Source organism: Talaromyces atroroseus, assembly GCF_001907595.1.
Source record: "Talaromyces atroroseus strain IBT 11181 chromosome Unknown scaffold_10, whole genome shotgun sequence".
NCBI lineage: Eukaryota > Fungi > Ascomycota > Eurotiomycetes > Eurotiales > Trichocomaceae > Talaromyces > Talaromyces atroroseus.
The window spans coordinates 284,908-298,687 of record NW_017971442.1 but is presented as its reverse complement, the minus strand read 5'-3'; the positions used below and the strand labels follow the sequence as shown (position 1 = coordinate 298,687).

General features: G+C 48.0%; 7 protein-coding genes across 7 annotated transcripts; 2 read left to right on the top strand and 5 right to left on the bottom strand.

Annotated features, from left to right (window-relative positions):
• Positions 1-314: 314 nt before the first annotated feature.
• Positions 315-1,328, bottom strand: UA08_06905 (hypothetical protein; the record flags this gene model as incomplete). The annotated part of the gene is made up of 1 exon (XM_020262058.1): positions 315-1,328. The coding sequence occupies one exon, from the start codon at positions 1,326-1,328 to the stop codon at positions 315-317; it is 1,014 nt and encodes a 337-aa protein (XP_020117834.1).
• A 729-nt stretch (positions 1,329-2,057) lies between these two features.
• On the bottom strand, positions 2,058-3,257 carry UA08_06904 (Palmitoyltransferase pfa3; the record flags this gene model as incomplete). The annotated part of the gene is made up of 1 exon (XM_020262047.1): positions 2,058-3,257. One exon carries the CDS (start codon positions 3,255-3,257, stop codon positions 2,058-2,060), a length of 1,200 nt encoding a protein of 399 aa, XP_020117831.1.
• A 2,490-nt stretch (positions 3,258-5,747) lies between these two features.
• Positions 5,748-7,802, bottom strand: UA08_06903 (hypothetical protein; the record flags this gene model as incomplete). The annotated part of the gene is made up of 8 exons (XM_020262036.1): positions 5,748-6,230; positions 6,316-6,645; positions 6,713-6,732; positions 6,797-7,174; positions 7,228-7,310; positions 7,372-7,485; positions 7,553-7,623; positions 7,683-7,802. The coding sequence occupies 8 exons, from the start codon at positions 7,800-7,802 to the stop codon at positions 5,748-5,750; spliced, it is 1,599 nt and encodes a 532-aa protein (XP_020117832.1).
• A 483-nt stretch (positions 7,803-8,285) lies between these two features.
• UA08_06902 (hypothetical protein) lies at positions 8,286-9,089 on the bottom strand (the record flags this gene model as incomplete). The annotated part of the gene is made up of 3 exons (XM_020262025.1): positions 8,286-8,581; positions 8,649-8,729; positions 8,792-9,089. The coding sequence occupies 3 exons, from the start codon at positions 9,087-9,089 to the stop codon at positions 8,286-8,288; spliced, it is 675 nt and encodes a 224-aa protein (XP_020117829.1).
• Positions 9,090-10,277: 1,188 nt separating this feature from the next.
• On the top strand, positions 10,278-10,526 carry UA08_06901 (hypothetical protein; the record flags this gene model as incomplete). Its single annotated transcript, XM_020262014.1, has 1 exon — positions 10,278-10,526. The coding sequence occupies one exon, from the start codon at positions 10,278-10,280 to the stop codon at positions 10,524-10,526; it is 249 nt and encodes an 82-aa protein (XP_020117830.1).
• Positions 10,527-10,974: 448 nt separating this feature from the next.
• Positions 10,975-11,920, bottom strand: UA08_06900 (hypothetical protein; the record flags this gene model as incomplete). The annotated part of the gene is made up of 2 exons (XM_020262003.1): positions 10,975-11,352; positions 11,411-11,920. The coding sequence occupies 2 exons, from the start codon at positions 11,918-11,920 to the stop codon at positions 10,975-10,977; spliced, it is 888 nt and encodes a 295-aa protein (XP_020117827.1).
• Positions 11,921-12,451: 531 nt separating this feature from the next.
• On the top strand, positions 12,452-13,754 carry UA08_06899 (hypothetical protein; the record flags this gene model as incomplete). The annotated part of the gene is made up of 3 exons (XM_020261992.1): positions 12,452-12,600; positions 12,728-13,231; positions 13,292-13,754. The coding sequence occupies 3 exons, from the start codon at positions 12,452-12,454 to the stop codon at positions 13,752-13,754; spliced, it is 1,116 nt and encodes a 371-aa protein (XP_020117828.1).
• Between the last annotated feature and the right edge of the window lie 26 nt (positions 13,755-13,780).

Sequence of the window (13,780 nt, the reverse complement as noted above, 5' to 3'; positions counted from 1 at the left end):
ACGCCCTTTTTACGCGCGCATTAATCGTGCCTTTCAGATCATAATACTCCGCACTCTAGAGCGTACTAATGATTACCCCTACAACTTTATTTACACATCAAAATAGGGAATAAAATGAAAAATAAAAAACGTACACACGTGTGAGGCAGACATAAGCGAAAGCGCTCGTAGGCATCAATAAATAGAGAATTGGCTGCAATGTAAGCACACAAACATTAGAAAAAGGGGAAATTCGATAATTGAAGGGTATACGTATCAAGATATACAAGTCCACATGTATAAGGATTGTTCATATATGTATTTACTTTGGAAGCTTAGATATCTTCCGAAGTAGCAATCCTTCTTAGAATCATGAATATGAGGGCAATAATTACCCCTGCGATAGCTCGGTCCAGCCATAGGCTATCGTTGAGAGCGCTTCTTTGTGAGTTTGTTCGCATCGTCCGTGTTGTACTACTGTTTAAGGTCGTGGCAGTTGTTGGTGTTGGTGTTGGTGTTGGCCTTGGAGGTGTAGTTGACGCGGCTTGTGTATTAGAGAAACTTGCAGCAGGCCCTGTAGAAGAAGTCGTACCGGCGGCTGATATGTTTCTTGCGGTCGTTGAGTTTATCATCGGAGGTGCTTGTGGCAGCGTGAGAGCTGGTGGACTTGTCTGATGGGTTGAATCCGCATTGGCCTCACTAGGAAGGGAAGTCGGTCTCTCTTTCGTGCCTGAAACGGCCGGTGCAGATGGAGACTTGTTGTCGTCGAAGTTCTGCTTATAGCTCATCTTTAATTGATCTGGCACGGTTTCTCGGTCTTCGTTATCCACTGAAATGCCTTTTTGCGCGCACATCTCCCGCCACTCATTGAGAACCTGTTCATTCGTCTTGCCATCCATGCAATCGCATCGCCAGGACCGGCTTTTCTGAGCCCACACCTTGCGCACGTCTTCCGGCGCATCCAAGCCACCTAGTTGCCCCTTTGCATCTCCATCCATGAAACTCCGGATAGCTGTCAGGGCAGTGCGAATACCCCACGCAGGCTGCCACGTCTCCTCGTGATGACCGCTGATACTAAGACAGATCTCGCGATTCACTTCAAACCTTCCGGATGGTGTCAGGAAACGAAAAGATGGCGGCCGTAGCGGGTACGTGGGTGGTAGGACAATGCGGCCGTGGTAAATTCCCCCAGCATATGCGGACGGAGCCGGTGGCCCGGCCATGGTAAAGTGCCAGTCGAACAGATTTGAATCGGAGACGGGATGGGCGCAGAAATGCGGCGACGGCGATGGGGAGGATTCTGAGAGCTCTGCGGCCTCCTTCATCAAGCGCCGGATGGTGGGTGACATGCTGGTGGCGACGTACCTGCGCGCGCACAAGCAGAGCGTCTTATCACGTCAGTTCTCGGCAGCAAATAACAAAGACTTGGGGACAGAGTCGTTACAGATGAAGGTAGTTGGCTGTTTTAGATTGGAACAATTGACCGATGGTTGATTTGGTCGGTCGATCAGGACTTGGGCCGGAGGAAAGCTGAAGAGCTCGCGAAAATCCGGGCGGCCAGTTCAGTTTACCCAGGAGCGCGCTCTTGCACCAAACGTTATAAAGGCCGATTAAAAGAATGAGAGAGAGAGAGAGAGAGAGGGCAAATGCCAACCGAAGCAGAGTGAGGCTGGTTGGGCGAATACCTGCTGTAGCTGGGCAATTAGTTATGTCAACGTCAATTAGTAAGAATGACCAGCTGGCATTTAGTTATGCCGCTGGAGAACACCCAGCTAACTATCCCACGAATATTAACAGGGACTGTCGATCATGCAAAATAACCAGTCACACATTGACTAGGCAAATAGTCGCATTCAGACTAGTTTTTCTTCAAGAGACTGATTCCCATTGCTGCAATCGGCGGGTTCAGCATCTCCGCGCTGCCCGTCGTTACATTCCGGTTGGGGTTAGGGTTAATGGAGGTAGGCAATGCTACCCCCTAGTGTTATATGTGTCTTATGTACACGTAGCTTACATGCCTAAGCCACAAAGAAAGTTGCACGCGACGAAGCAAAATAATATTAAAAATACATTAGCGGCTAATCCCAGTCGCGCCATTCATCACTCTGGCTCACAAATTGATCCCGCGTGATACCAAGGACTCGGTCAGCTTTGCTCCTGGAGGCTTGACTGTTCTGTCCTCGTTTCTGATTCCGTGCCGTATCTTCTTCATCCGAGCTCGACCTGTAGTCGTCATCATCCGAGTCGTCATGATGCATGCGGGGCGATTCTGGCCGTAGCGTTTTCATCGACACCCCAGAGCTTGGCCGATCAAAGCCTGCGCCTGAATAGCTGTGTGCGCTTCTGGGTGAGTGCTGTAATGGTACAGACCGGGTCGCAGTTTGTGCCAAATTTGTGCCGTTCAGCCAGTGATCATGTGTTTGCCGGCGTTGCTGCTCCAACCAATGAGCCCATTCGCGCTCGCGGTCTTGCCTAATGCTATCTCTTGCTTCGAGAAAGGCTGGGCTTGGCTCCCAGTACCAGCCATCACCGGAGGTGGTGCAGACAGGAAGAAGCCAGAGTAGCGGATTTTCGCCGAACAAGTGTCGCAGGTTCTGTTTCCATCCGTGGTTAAAGGGATTCGGGATGTTTTTGCTGTCCCTGGAATCCAGGTAATCTTCATATCGATCACGCTCTCGCTGTCTCTCTAAGTCTTCATATGAGCGGTGCAACGCTTTCTGGGCAGGAGTACCGTCGGTATTTGACTCCCGTAGGAATGAGATATAATCTTGATGTTGACCAGACCGCGCTTCCGCGACCGGTGAGGGTCGCTCTTCGCCTTCTTCTGCACGGGTCACACCGGGGATCGCGTTGGCGTGCGCCTCGATAATTTGTTGTCCATAGCCTTGCAGTCGGTGGCCGAAGTTGCCATCTGACGGCGGTTGCCCAGTGTGGTCGACTCGCTGACGGTCAAGGGCTTTGCGCAGCGGGGAAAGATATCGTGTATTCTCTAGTGACTCGATAGTAGTTAGATTTCGTATGGCAAGACTGACATGCCAGGCGGTAAAGCCAGTCAACACCAATCCGATAATTCCGGCAATCACGGCAAGCAGAACCACGTTGACCGGCATCAAGTTATTTGCATAAGCAACATCATTCAGCAGTTCATCCCAGACCCACAGGCCAGCTGTGGCAAAGCAAACCCAACAAAACGTGGAAGTGTACATGAGAAAGAGTAAGAAGGCCTTGTAGTTACGGAGTCCGACGCATGTGGCCAACCACGGGCAGTGATGATCCATTTTCAAGACACATCTTTTACAACTTGAGCAATGATGCGTTCGATCCGGTTTCGGGCATTGGCATTTTTTGCAGTATCTCGCGCCGCCCTGTGAGTTGACCGTGTAGCTCTGGTATTCGGGTAGCTCAGTTGTTGGCAGATGGCTGTACTGTCCGCGGCTGTTGCTGCGTTTAGAGGTCACAAGGGGTGAGCCCGGATCCGTGAAAACAGCGAAGGTATAGCATGTGTTCAACATTATATATAATAACACCCCGACAGCTGAGCTCGGCAAGCCTAGGTAGGTAGAAACGTTAGCTTAACCCATGATTAGTAGAGGTTGATGCCAAATAACGCACCGAGCCATTTGCTCTTATTAGGTAGAAAGCCAATCCCTGCATCGACCCACACAGCCCATGTTGTTAAAGTGTAAACAAATGCCAGTGGAAAATATGAGGCTATCGTGACGCATACTCGCTCGGCTTTACGAGCGACTGAACGGACCCGACGTTTGGGGGATACATTTGGAGAACCAAGAACTGCCATTTATCATTGAGCCGGATCTTGTCGGCTCGTTGACTCGACGAGTGCGTCTCGTAAGCTGGCGTTGCGAATAGCTTCAATCTGTCAGAGATGACGCGCGGAGGGCATGCCTCGTTTCGCGGTTAACGGGGCGACGATGGTGTTGCGTGCGACGGCGTGGAAATGCGAGTGCAGGGCTTGATATCTCGTTTAGGGGAGTATGCAGGGCAGAGGTAGCGAAATATGAGAAGGAGCATTCAACGATCGATTGATTGACAGCAGGCTGCCAACGTTGCGATTATTAAGCATTAATACGGGACCCGCGTACAGGATAATGTATTGTTACCGTATTACACTACGGGCCGTGCAGTATTCCGTAGTCAGCCTGCAATAAAAGTAACCTGCATCTGGTCTCAGTATGTGATTCGTAGACGGTATTTTGTGTCTTTTCTCTCTCTTTCTCTCTCTCCTCCAGAGGTTGATTTTACTTTTTGAATCACGTCATAAGCGAATCCAAAATCATTGCCAACGCCATCTCCCTCGGTCCCTTGTCAGAAAGTCAGATATTTCTTCCCGCGGTTTTGCTGTACAAAAACGGGTTTTGGAAACTTCGGTTCATGGCAGACTGCACTCAAGCCCCTTGCATCCAGAACGAGGGGAGGAGGAACTTCGGATAGTTCATTGTCATCGCGGCGGAGAAATATGTGCGATGTCAGATCGTCTATCCCATCTTAATTCCATACATTTGCGTGGAGCATGGGGGAATAATCGCTGCTAGACTGATATTCCGACGAGGGCGGTGACTCGGCTTTTCGTCTTTGTATGCCGTGCTGTCCGGGGAGACGAAGTATTCACGAATTGGCTGAATGGCGACGGCAGCGCACAAACATACGAGGATACGGAGCATTGTGTCTGTGTCTCAATAAGGGAAACGACTTCGAACACGGTTTGTTTCGATTTTGGTTGACAGTTGTCTATAGCCAATAGTTTATTTGGGCTGCCTACCTAGGTACGCCAAAGGTTGTGCGGCCCCATTGGTGTTAATGGCTTCGGAGAAAGAGTAACGTGCGCGTCATGTGGAATATCAAGTCTACGGATAAAAGAGCTTTCCAGTCCTTTAGTACCTAGTTAAATCTAAGTTCCTTAAAGGGATATGCTACTATTATACCGACGTGATGCTGCAAGAAAGCACCTAGGTATGAAGGCATCACAAGACTATATATTCAGACGATATATCCAGAAGAACACATGATACAGAGGCATGTCAATGGTATTATTATGTGTGCAACTCAGTCATACAGATTCACACGGTTTCAGGTCTCAAACACGCATATTCGTAATGGGTTGCGATGTTTGGGCTTGGCAGGCTCTAGGGTTAGATCCGCTCCACACGCAAGCTGGTGGGGCGATTGATAACGTGGAGGATGTACGGAGAGCCGGAGATGTTTGATTATATACGTAGATATATATAAATGTAGTTGTGTCTGAACGGGAAAAGGAAAATAAACGTAGTAGAGACAATATCGCTCTACTTTCTCAGCTGGTAGGTACTTACCGCCACTCATTCATTAATAGATAATAAAAATCAAGTATTAAACAACAAGCTATTGCTTGCCACGTGATGCAGCCTGCGGAACGCAACGCGCTCCGATTGGCTTACTGAAGTCGAATACGATTGGCTACAAAAAAGGGCTCCATCTCGGGGACTATTCCGCTTCTGGCCGCTACCAAGGATATCTCCCTCACTTTGTTGCGCTTTCATTTGCGCTTTTCTTGTTCTCTTTATGGGATGCAGAGCGCTCAAGTAGAAAGGAAGGTCGATAAACTACAGGTTTTCCATCACCGACTAGGAATAAGTTAAGAATACAAGCTATGAAAAGCCCCTCATTGCCTCGGTGTGATCGAAGACAACTCTACCACAGTGGACATTTACTGCCCCCTTCCCATTTTCTCTGATTGCTTGTCAGTAGTTCCATGGAGAGGGAAAACACCATTAAATCTCAATTACTGGCCCAGTGTAAATGCGCCTGGCCCAGAAAATGTAATACAGAATCGAAAATATTCCCGTCGCTCCAACCATAAGAGAACTGAAATTCATGGTCGACGGTGTTGGGTCCATGGTGGTGGGCCAGTAGCTGAAAAACAAAATGATAATCATGTACAAGCAGCCGAGCGCATTAATTATCGTGCCGAATGGCTCTGGAATTCTCCAAGGACCCCAGGTAAGAGATTCCGCATTTGCGACGTTTGTAAGCTCGTGTGTGGAGGTGGAGTTGTAGGGCTTAATGTGGCCTGAGATGCGCCGCCATAGCAAAAGGCTGTTGCCGATAAAGTACGAGGTGTACAGTCCATCAACTGTCAGCGAGACCACATCGTTGAACGCGACAGACGAGCCAAGGTTGATCAGACTGAGTAAACATGAGACTGTTGTTGTAAGAGCAATTGAGATAACGGGGATGGATGATTTTGAATGAACCTATATTCTATGTCGTTAACGAAGGGGGGGAGCTTGAAATAAAACAGTCGTGGAAGAGTGGTAGATAAGGAGAATGATTACAAACCTTGCTGAGCCATTTCCACCCCGGAAGACCCCGGTCACGAGCAAAAGACCAGGTCATTCGAGAAGCTGAAGCAACGACAGAGATGGTTGCACAGATCACCAATGCCGTGATTATAGCCGACATGGCCGTCGCTCCACCGAGAGATTCAACCCCTTGCTGGAAGATTGCCATGAATGGGAAGCCCGTTGGAGTGGAGAGGACGGTATCGACATCCCCAAGACAGAAGAGAATGGCAAGCAGCATACCAAACCCAAGCACTCCATTCATAATGAGACTGAAGATCATTGCACCTGGGACGACCCGTGATGCGTTTTTTATTTCTTCCGACATCTAGCAGCATGGCATATGAGCTAAGTTTCCCAGAAAAATATGTATATGAAAGACAAGTCAATCTTACGTGAACCGCGGCATCCGCTCCTACATGTTGTCAAATTCGTATATTAGTCATGCAATCCAAGGCGTAGGCGACGATGAAACTCACCAAGAAAGTTGAAAACAGGGCCTACCAGTCCTACCATGAAGGAGAGGCCCGTCGTTGCCCAGCCGCCTTCATTTAAGAATGTCGTGAAAACCGTAGTTGCATCGGTATGAGGAGCCAGGTATACAAGCGGAATAAGTATGCCAAAGAATCCGAGTATATGAAGAATAAGCATCAGACCCTCGACCTTAGGTAGAGCACTGCTAACCACAGTGTTGATGAAGACTGCAAAAAAGATTGCTGCCCATAACAACAAAGTGACTTGGTACGGCTTGGGATCGTAGGTGGAACTGTTCATGACAATCAAGCCCTGAATGAGGGACCCGACGAGGTAGCCTTCAGACGCTGCTGCTGCCTGCCAGCCAACGACCGTTAACCAACCTATATCACCTTTAGCTTGCGGTCCGGATTTTCGTTTATAAATGGCACAGTACCGATAACATAACTGAGAAGCTTTTGCACATTTGACGGTGCCAACATCGAAACCCAGTGGTATTGCCCACCACTGGTTGGTGCCCTGAAAGTAGAACAGTCAGCATAACAACCATGGCATTCGCATCAAGATGTAGAGATTTTACATTGATGATAATTCACCCATTGTCGCAAAAACACAGAGTGTGCCAAGCCAAACGATAATATAGCCATAGACCGAGCCTGCATAGCCACCGTTGGAGAAGTTGTCATCGAATAGTCTGACGAGGGCGTCAGTCAGTATATTCAGTCTTTGGTGACTTTATTATAAAACGAAGAAAAGCGCACAGCAATTCGCCCTCCCAGGTAATCATAACCGTGCAACTAAACCCAAGCATTGACATGAAACCAAAGTTTCGCTGTTCAATTGCGTCAGGAAACAACCAAAATCTCAAATTTCAGTGTTGGAGACTCGTACCTTGAGCACCTCCTTCTTACCCAGGCGTGTAAGGTCGACATTGTCGCGCTCAGAAATAGATTTATCTTGCAGGTATCTCAACTCAACGGCGTCAACGCCGTCATCCTGATAGTTATCCATCTCTCTCTCTTTTAAAGTGCCACTGGGTAGAGAGCACACAACAGTTAATTTCCTTGGGAGGAAATTCTCAGTAGAAAGAAGTTCTTCTGGAATTTAAAAGGAATAGATAGCACGGTCTGGCCTTAGTTGGGGCAGTCCGAGGGCGTGCGCAGGTTAGGTCGAATGTTACATTAACATGAGCTCTAGTCAGCTAACTAGCAAGCTGGTTAATTTACTCGGGGAAGTTTGTTAATATGGAGGTCCTCTAGTCCTTTTCTGTGTTTTTCCTTCGCTTTCCTCCACCCCCCTCAAAGCTTTATCTTCGCTCGACTCCTTGATTATGATAAACTAACTGGTTATTAATTTCATGAGATGCGTACGCATTATCTTCTTATATTAAAGCGGCCATTACAGATTGTCCAGCTACAAGCCTTATTACTCGATTCAACTTGGTTGCTCAGCGGTCTGGATCTTCAGCGTTGTCCTGGTCGTCTAGCGCATTGTTTAGGTAGATGACAACTTTGCAACGAAAGGCCTCTTCATGTAATAACCGTGCAGGGGCAATTGGAGCGCCACTTTCTGTTGCGTAAATTCCTCACTTGGACTATTCGTGGACGCATCCAAGGTGAAGTCATCAAATACTTCGAATCCGTGAGCTTCGTAAAACCCACGACCATCCTCGGTTGACTCAACAAATGCATCTAAGCCAAGTTCATCGCACTTTTTAAGCCCCCATTTCATAGCTAGACTGGCGACGCCACGATGCCGGTAGTTGGGATCAGTGAAGCAGTAGCTGATTACTTTTTTTTTTTTTCAAACAAAGGATCAGCCATAGACAGTCTAATAAAGTACATAAGGTATACTTACAAAGATGCGGTCTCCCAAACCTGCTGGGTCTGCCAGAGAAGAAACCGGCGAACAGTTGGTCTGCTATTTCCTTAAGGGTGCCTGTCTGCAATGTTAGGCATGCCGGGACAATTATTTGCAGGTTGCAGAATAGAGGTACATACCCTCAGGCCACCAATAGGCTGGCAGCGATGGTGGGCCATTGATGTATGGATTTGTTTCAAAAATATTCCACTGCATTGCGCCAGCAACCTGGTTGGTTTCAGAGTCCGTAACATACAGCCAGTGGCTAGTGGGATCGGCTTTGTGCCAGGACTGATAGCGAGCAATGCATTCTTCCTTCGATGGGCCCTTTAGAATCTCCCAGAAGCCGTTGAACGGCTGATCATAGCCCCTCCATAGGCCATCCACCAGGGCGGGAAACTCGGCGTCGCCGCTCAACTCGTGAAGTTCCAAAGGCATTGCTGGACCTACTGTTGTGGGCGCAGACTCAGTCGGGCAAAAAAAGGGGGCTTGACAAGAAAGGGGACTGGCACGGGATGAGGTAGTTGGTTGTTATATGTGGTTAAGCGAGTCATAGCAACCATTCTAATGCGACTGTAGAGGTCAGCCATTGAGGGTTTCCTGGCTATCTACGAGGGGACCCCCCGCGTTTACCCGGTTTGGTATTCCGGGCAGACTGTCCTCCCCAAACCGGAATAGCCCTATGCACCTGCGTTGCATCGTGTCCATTGATTATTATGTCTGCACAATCAAGAGGGCATACGTGCCACGTAATATAGGAGGTATCAGTGCTTGATTACGGGCTAGATCTAGACTATTGGCCAATCCGCCACACGCATGAAGAATCCCGCCGAAGGATCTACCTACCGTCAGCACTAGCCGACTACCCTTGCACTGCTGCTCACAGCTAGCCATCCTAGCTAGCACGGCCGACGCTGTCTTTGCTTGGGCAATAGAATACCAGCTCCATAGCACATTCTCTGCATCGTGTCAGCACTAGGGACGTGGATCGATGGACATGCGATTGCCTGCTAACCGTCAGCTCTACGGAGTACCACCTGATGGAGCTTTCCATCGCTAAAAATCCGGAAAGAACATGCACAGTGCAGTGGAGAGACTCCAGGGTTATTACTCGGTACGTAGTGCGGAGTACCGTCTCTGCAGCACCGGAAACTTAGCGTGCTGCTTTCTCCAAGCCAAGTACTACTAGTAGTTGACGCCTGTTGTCTATAAACCACTTAAACAACACCACAGCAACACGTAGTTTGCGTGGCACGGAGTTACAGTGCAGCAGCGGTAATGAAGAAAAAGCAAATATCAAAGATAGTTGTAATAATGCCGCTATTCATTCAGTATGGTGGCATTTCAATTCAATACGGATCAGGATCAGCAACCATGTCGGCACTTGGAGGGTTGCATTCTGCTTTGGGAACTTTTTAATCAACTAAAGTGGATATTTTATTTATTAAAAGGCTCCATTCTACTTCGTATTCTGCGTCGTTTTGTCTTTTGTTTGCTGAGTATAACACGGATCACTTTACTATGTCCAGCCCAGACGCAGATTTTTTGAATGTATAGCCTGCTCCTTCTATCGTCGTATGCGTACCGCTGACATATATATTATAGATAATTTAAAGCAGTGCCACCATGCGTATCACCGATATTATCATCGCCTTAGCCTCTATCGGCAGCCTGGCTCTCGCTCTTCCCGTTGATACTCGGGAAGAGGGAGCAGTCCTCCACAAACGAAACGCAGCCGTTGTGGAAGACATTGTCAAGCCTGACCCCTTCCTCAAACGAGACACTTCGGAGGCGGACATTGTCAAACCGGATCCCTTCCTCAAACGAGACTCATCCGACGTAGAGGACATTGTCAAGCCGGACCCCTTCCTCTGAGTAAGTAATAGTCCGGTCTAGACCAGACAATATCTCCGTGACTGATACGTTGCATAGCGAAACCCCGATGTCCTCATAGATCCACATCGATGAAGAGACGATTAACGTATTCAAATATTCCTGACTCGGTTCTGTCTTATGAATATATAGTAGACTACATTGCAATTTTATTAAATACCTAGTTATATAAAACATTATCAAACAAATTTTGCCTGTAGGATGCAGTGACCGAGACCATATTAATACTCGTCTGGTTTACTCGTCTTTATGAAACTGCACTAAACAATCTCTGCAAGAAAAGCTTGGATTTATGCATGCATACTGAGACAACTCCGGACAAATTCGGACAAAATGCCTTCAGCTAAACATTGGCCAGACACCTAGGCAGCTTCTAAATGTCTCCGAAGTGCGCACCGACAAGCACTCTGTTGCTCCCTCATCAGCTGAATTACTTCGATCCTTCCACTGGCCACGGCAACCAATCGTCCGGCAAGCCAAAATACTTGCGGATAAGTGGGAGATATGGACTGTCATTTGGGCAATATTTTACTCTCTCAATAGTTTCCATCGTATGATTCTCCGGGTGAATGTACTTGAAGCAGCCGGCATGCTCCTGGACAAACTCCTGGAGCTTGCTCCAGTCACGACACTTGCGCACTTGACCTTCTCCTGGCCTCCGACCACCCTTTTCGGTAAAGCGAGGAGTATCGTCAGCGTTGCACATGATATCATCCCGGAGAGCGCCCAAACAATGTAGGACGTGTTGCCATTCGATCGTTTGGGACTGGTTGTTACGGAATTGATCGAGAGAAATATAGATGTTACGCTATCAGGAGGGCATTAGTAGTAATAACGAGATGCCTGAAAATAGAAAAGTAACAGACCAGACAATGGAGATTGTGGTGACCATTTGTGATGTAGATGCTCTTCTTCTTTGAATCCCACGCAAACGGCTGCGACTTGGGCAAGCCGAGTGACTCGGCGTAGTCATTGTCCAGGGAAATAATTCCCTTGTCAGATTGCTCGTCTTCGTACCATAGTTTGTTCACTTCGGCATAATCACCAGAACTAAAGGGTGTATCCCATGCAAATGGGACATCAAGGTCATTCACGAGTCCGGCTGTTGGTACGTAGCTCTTCAGCAAACTAAACCTAGCCAGAAGAGGGAAAACAGGAACCTTCTCACCATAATGCGTACGGCTGATGGGACCGAGTTTGGTCTGCTGGTTTAGCTTGTAGAGTAGAAAGATATTGCCCAGTGCACTAATAAACAATGTGGCGAGCAGCCATATGTAGCGACGGCTTGCCCCCTTTTGCTTGACGGTCCGAGGCCACTCGTCGTTGTCGGCTGATTCGCTGTCGTGTCCAACAAGATCGTATTTAATATTAGCCATGTTCATTACGCCGCACCACAGTATCCGGGGGAGTGGACTAAAGGGTCTAGAATTTGTTCCAGAAGATATTGATCAGGCCACGGCGTATATTGAACAATCCTGAAGACCCAGTTAGTCATGCCCGCAATATATATGACGATGGATGCAATCTCCGTATTTACCAAGCGCCTAACTAAATGACTAGTTCACTACTTACCAGAAGAGTTACTAGAGTGAGTTAGTGACAGTAAATTTAGTACGTATGCAGGTAATATTTCGATGCGTAACGACTAGTCGTAATGGTGCAAATTTGGGGGCAATGGTTACATGGCGGCAAACTAGATATCGATAGCATTGGGGCCTGCGTTACAAATTATATGCAGCATGGTAAGTTGATCACTTGTAGTGCTATGGCTGCTGGCCTATGGTTGAAGGGCAACAAATCCCTCTGACACCAGGAATTTGCTGTCCGCCGGCATTTTCTTTTTTCTTTTTTTTTCATATTGTCTTAGGCACAACTCACATCAATCGACGGAGAGCAAAGGCAACATCATGTCTTCTCCTGGTGCGGTTGGACCAGAAACTAGAGGAGCACTCGTTAACATCTTAGCTTGGTTTTGGATGGTAGCGAGTTGCATGGCCGTCGTCGCTCGCTTGGCTACAAAATACGTCGTAGTGCGGAAGTTTGGGGTCGATGATGGGTGTGTTGTGTTATCTCTTGTAAAGTTGCCTTCATTTTTCCGAGTTTACATTCGCCTGCCCTTGCCATTCTAATACAGCAGCGCTAGATTTTCAGTATTGGCCAGACAGCAGCCTTGAATGCTGCAGTTGGGAATGGCCTCGGAGAGGACAGCGACGAGCTGTCGGCATCACAATTAGTTTCATTTCAAAAGGTATTCAATGCTTCTACATACAGCCCCGTACCCTGATACATCTTGGCACAGAATTGACTGTCCGCTACAAGTCGTTTTACACCGCGGGTATTCTATGGATAGCCAGTGAATGCGCCAGTAAGGTTTCGATGGTCTTTTTGATTAAGAACCTGTTCAATCTGGGGGCACAAAAGCTGGAGACCCTCGTGTTCATCGCTTCTATGGTTCTGTGGGCGACGGCTTCCATTCTGGTGGTGATATTCGAATGTCATGTGCCATACGTGTGGAATTTTCTGGGCGACCAGTGCATAAACCAGACTGTCTTCTGGAACTTCACCAATGCCGTCAATATCCTGCTCGATATTAGCCTCATACTGGTACCCATCATATATATGTGGCAGGTCCAGGTATCTTTCCGACGCAAGGCCGTCGTGATAGGTTGCTTTGCGACCCGGGTTTTGTACGTTTCAATGTGCTCGCAACAGACAATACGGAAAAAGGTCTAACACTGCGTTCACAGTAATATTGCCGCTATTGCCTGGCAAATTGTCGAGCTGAATCGTGCAAGCAACGCCTCCAATACGACATATGCCTTGTGGTCAGTAGCCACTGCGATGAGCCTAACGCAATGTTTGAGCATCGTGACCGCGTGTATTCCTTACCTCAAACCTTTCTACCAAAGTTTGGAATCCGGCATGATCCGCAGCGACGACATGCGACGCCGAGGCGGCACATTTCGCGGAGGCTACTACTATAACTCAGAAGGCGGGCACTCTCAGGGTTCGACCTGGGGCCAGAATGTGCTGAAGAACATGTCGGACAGGCACTCGAAGCCGCACGAACTCCAATCTATCACTTCTATAACAGCCCTGAACACGGCGACCAAATACCATCAGTTTGATCAAGAGACTCAGGCGAGCAGGTCGCGCACTATTCAGGAGACAAGAACGTTTACAGTCGAAGAGGTCACGACTCACGAGTGATTGACTACCATTATGTTTAATTTCCT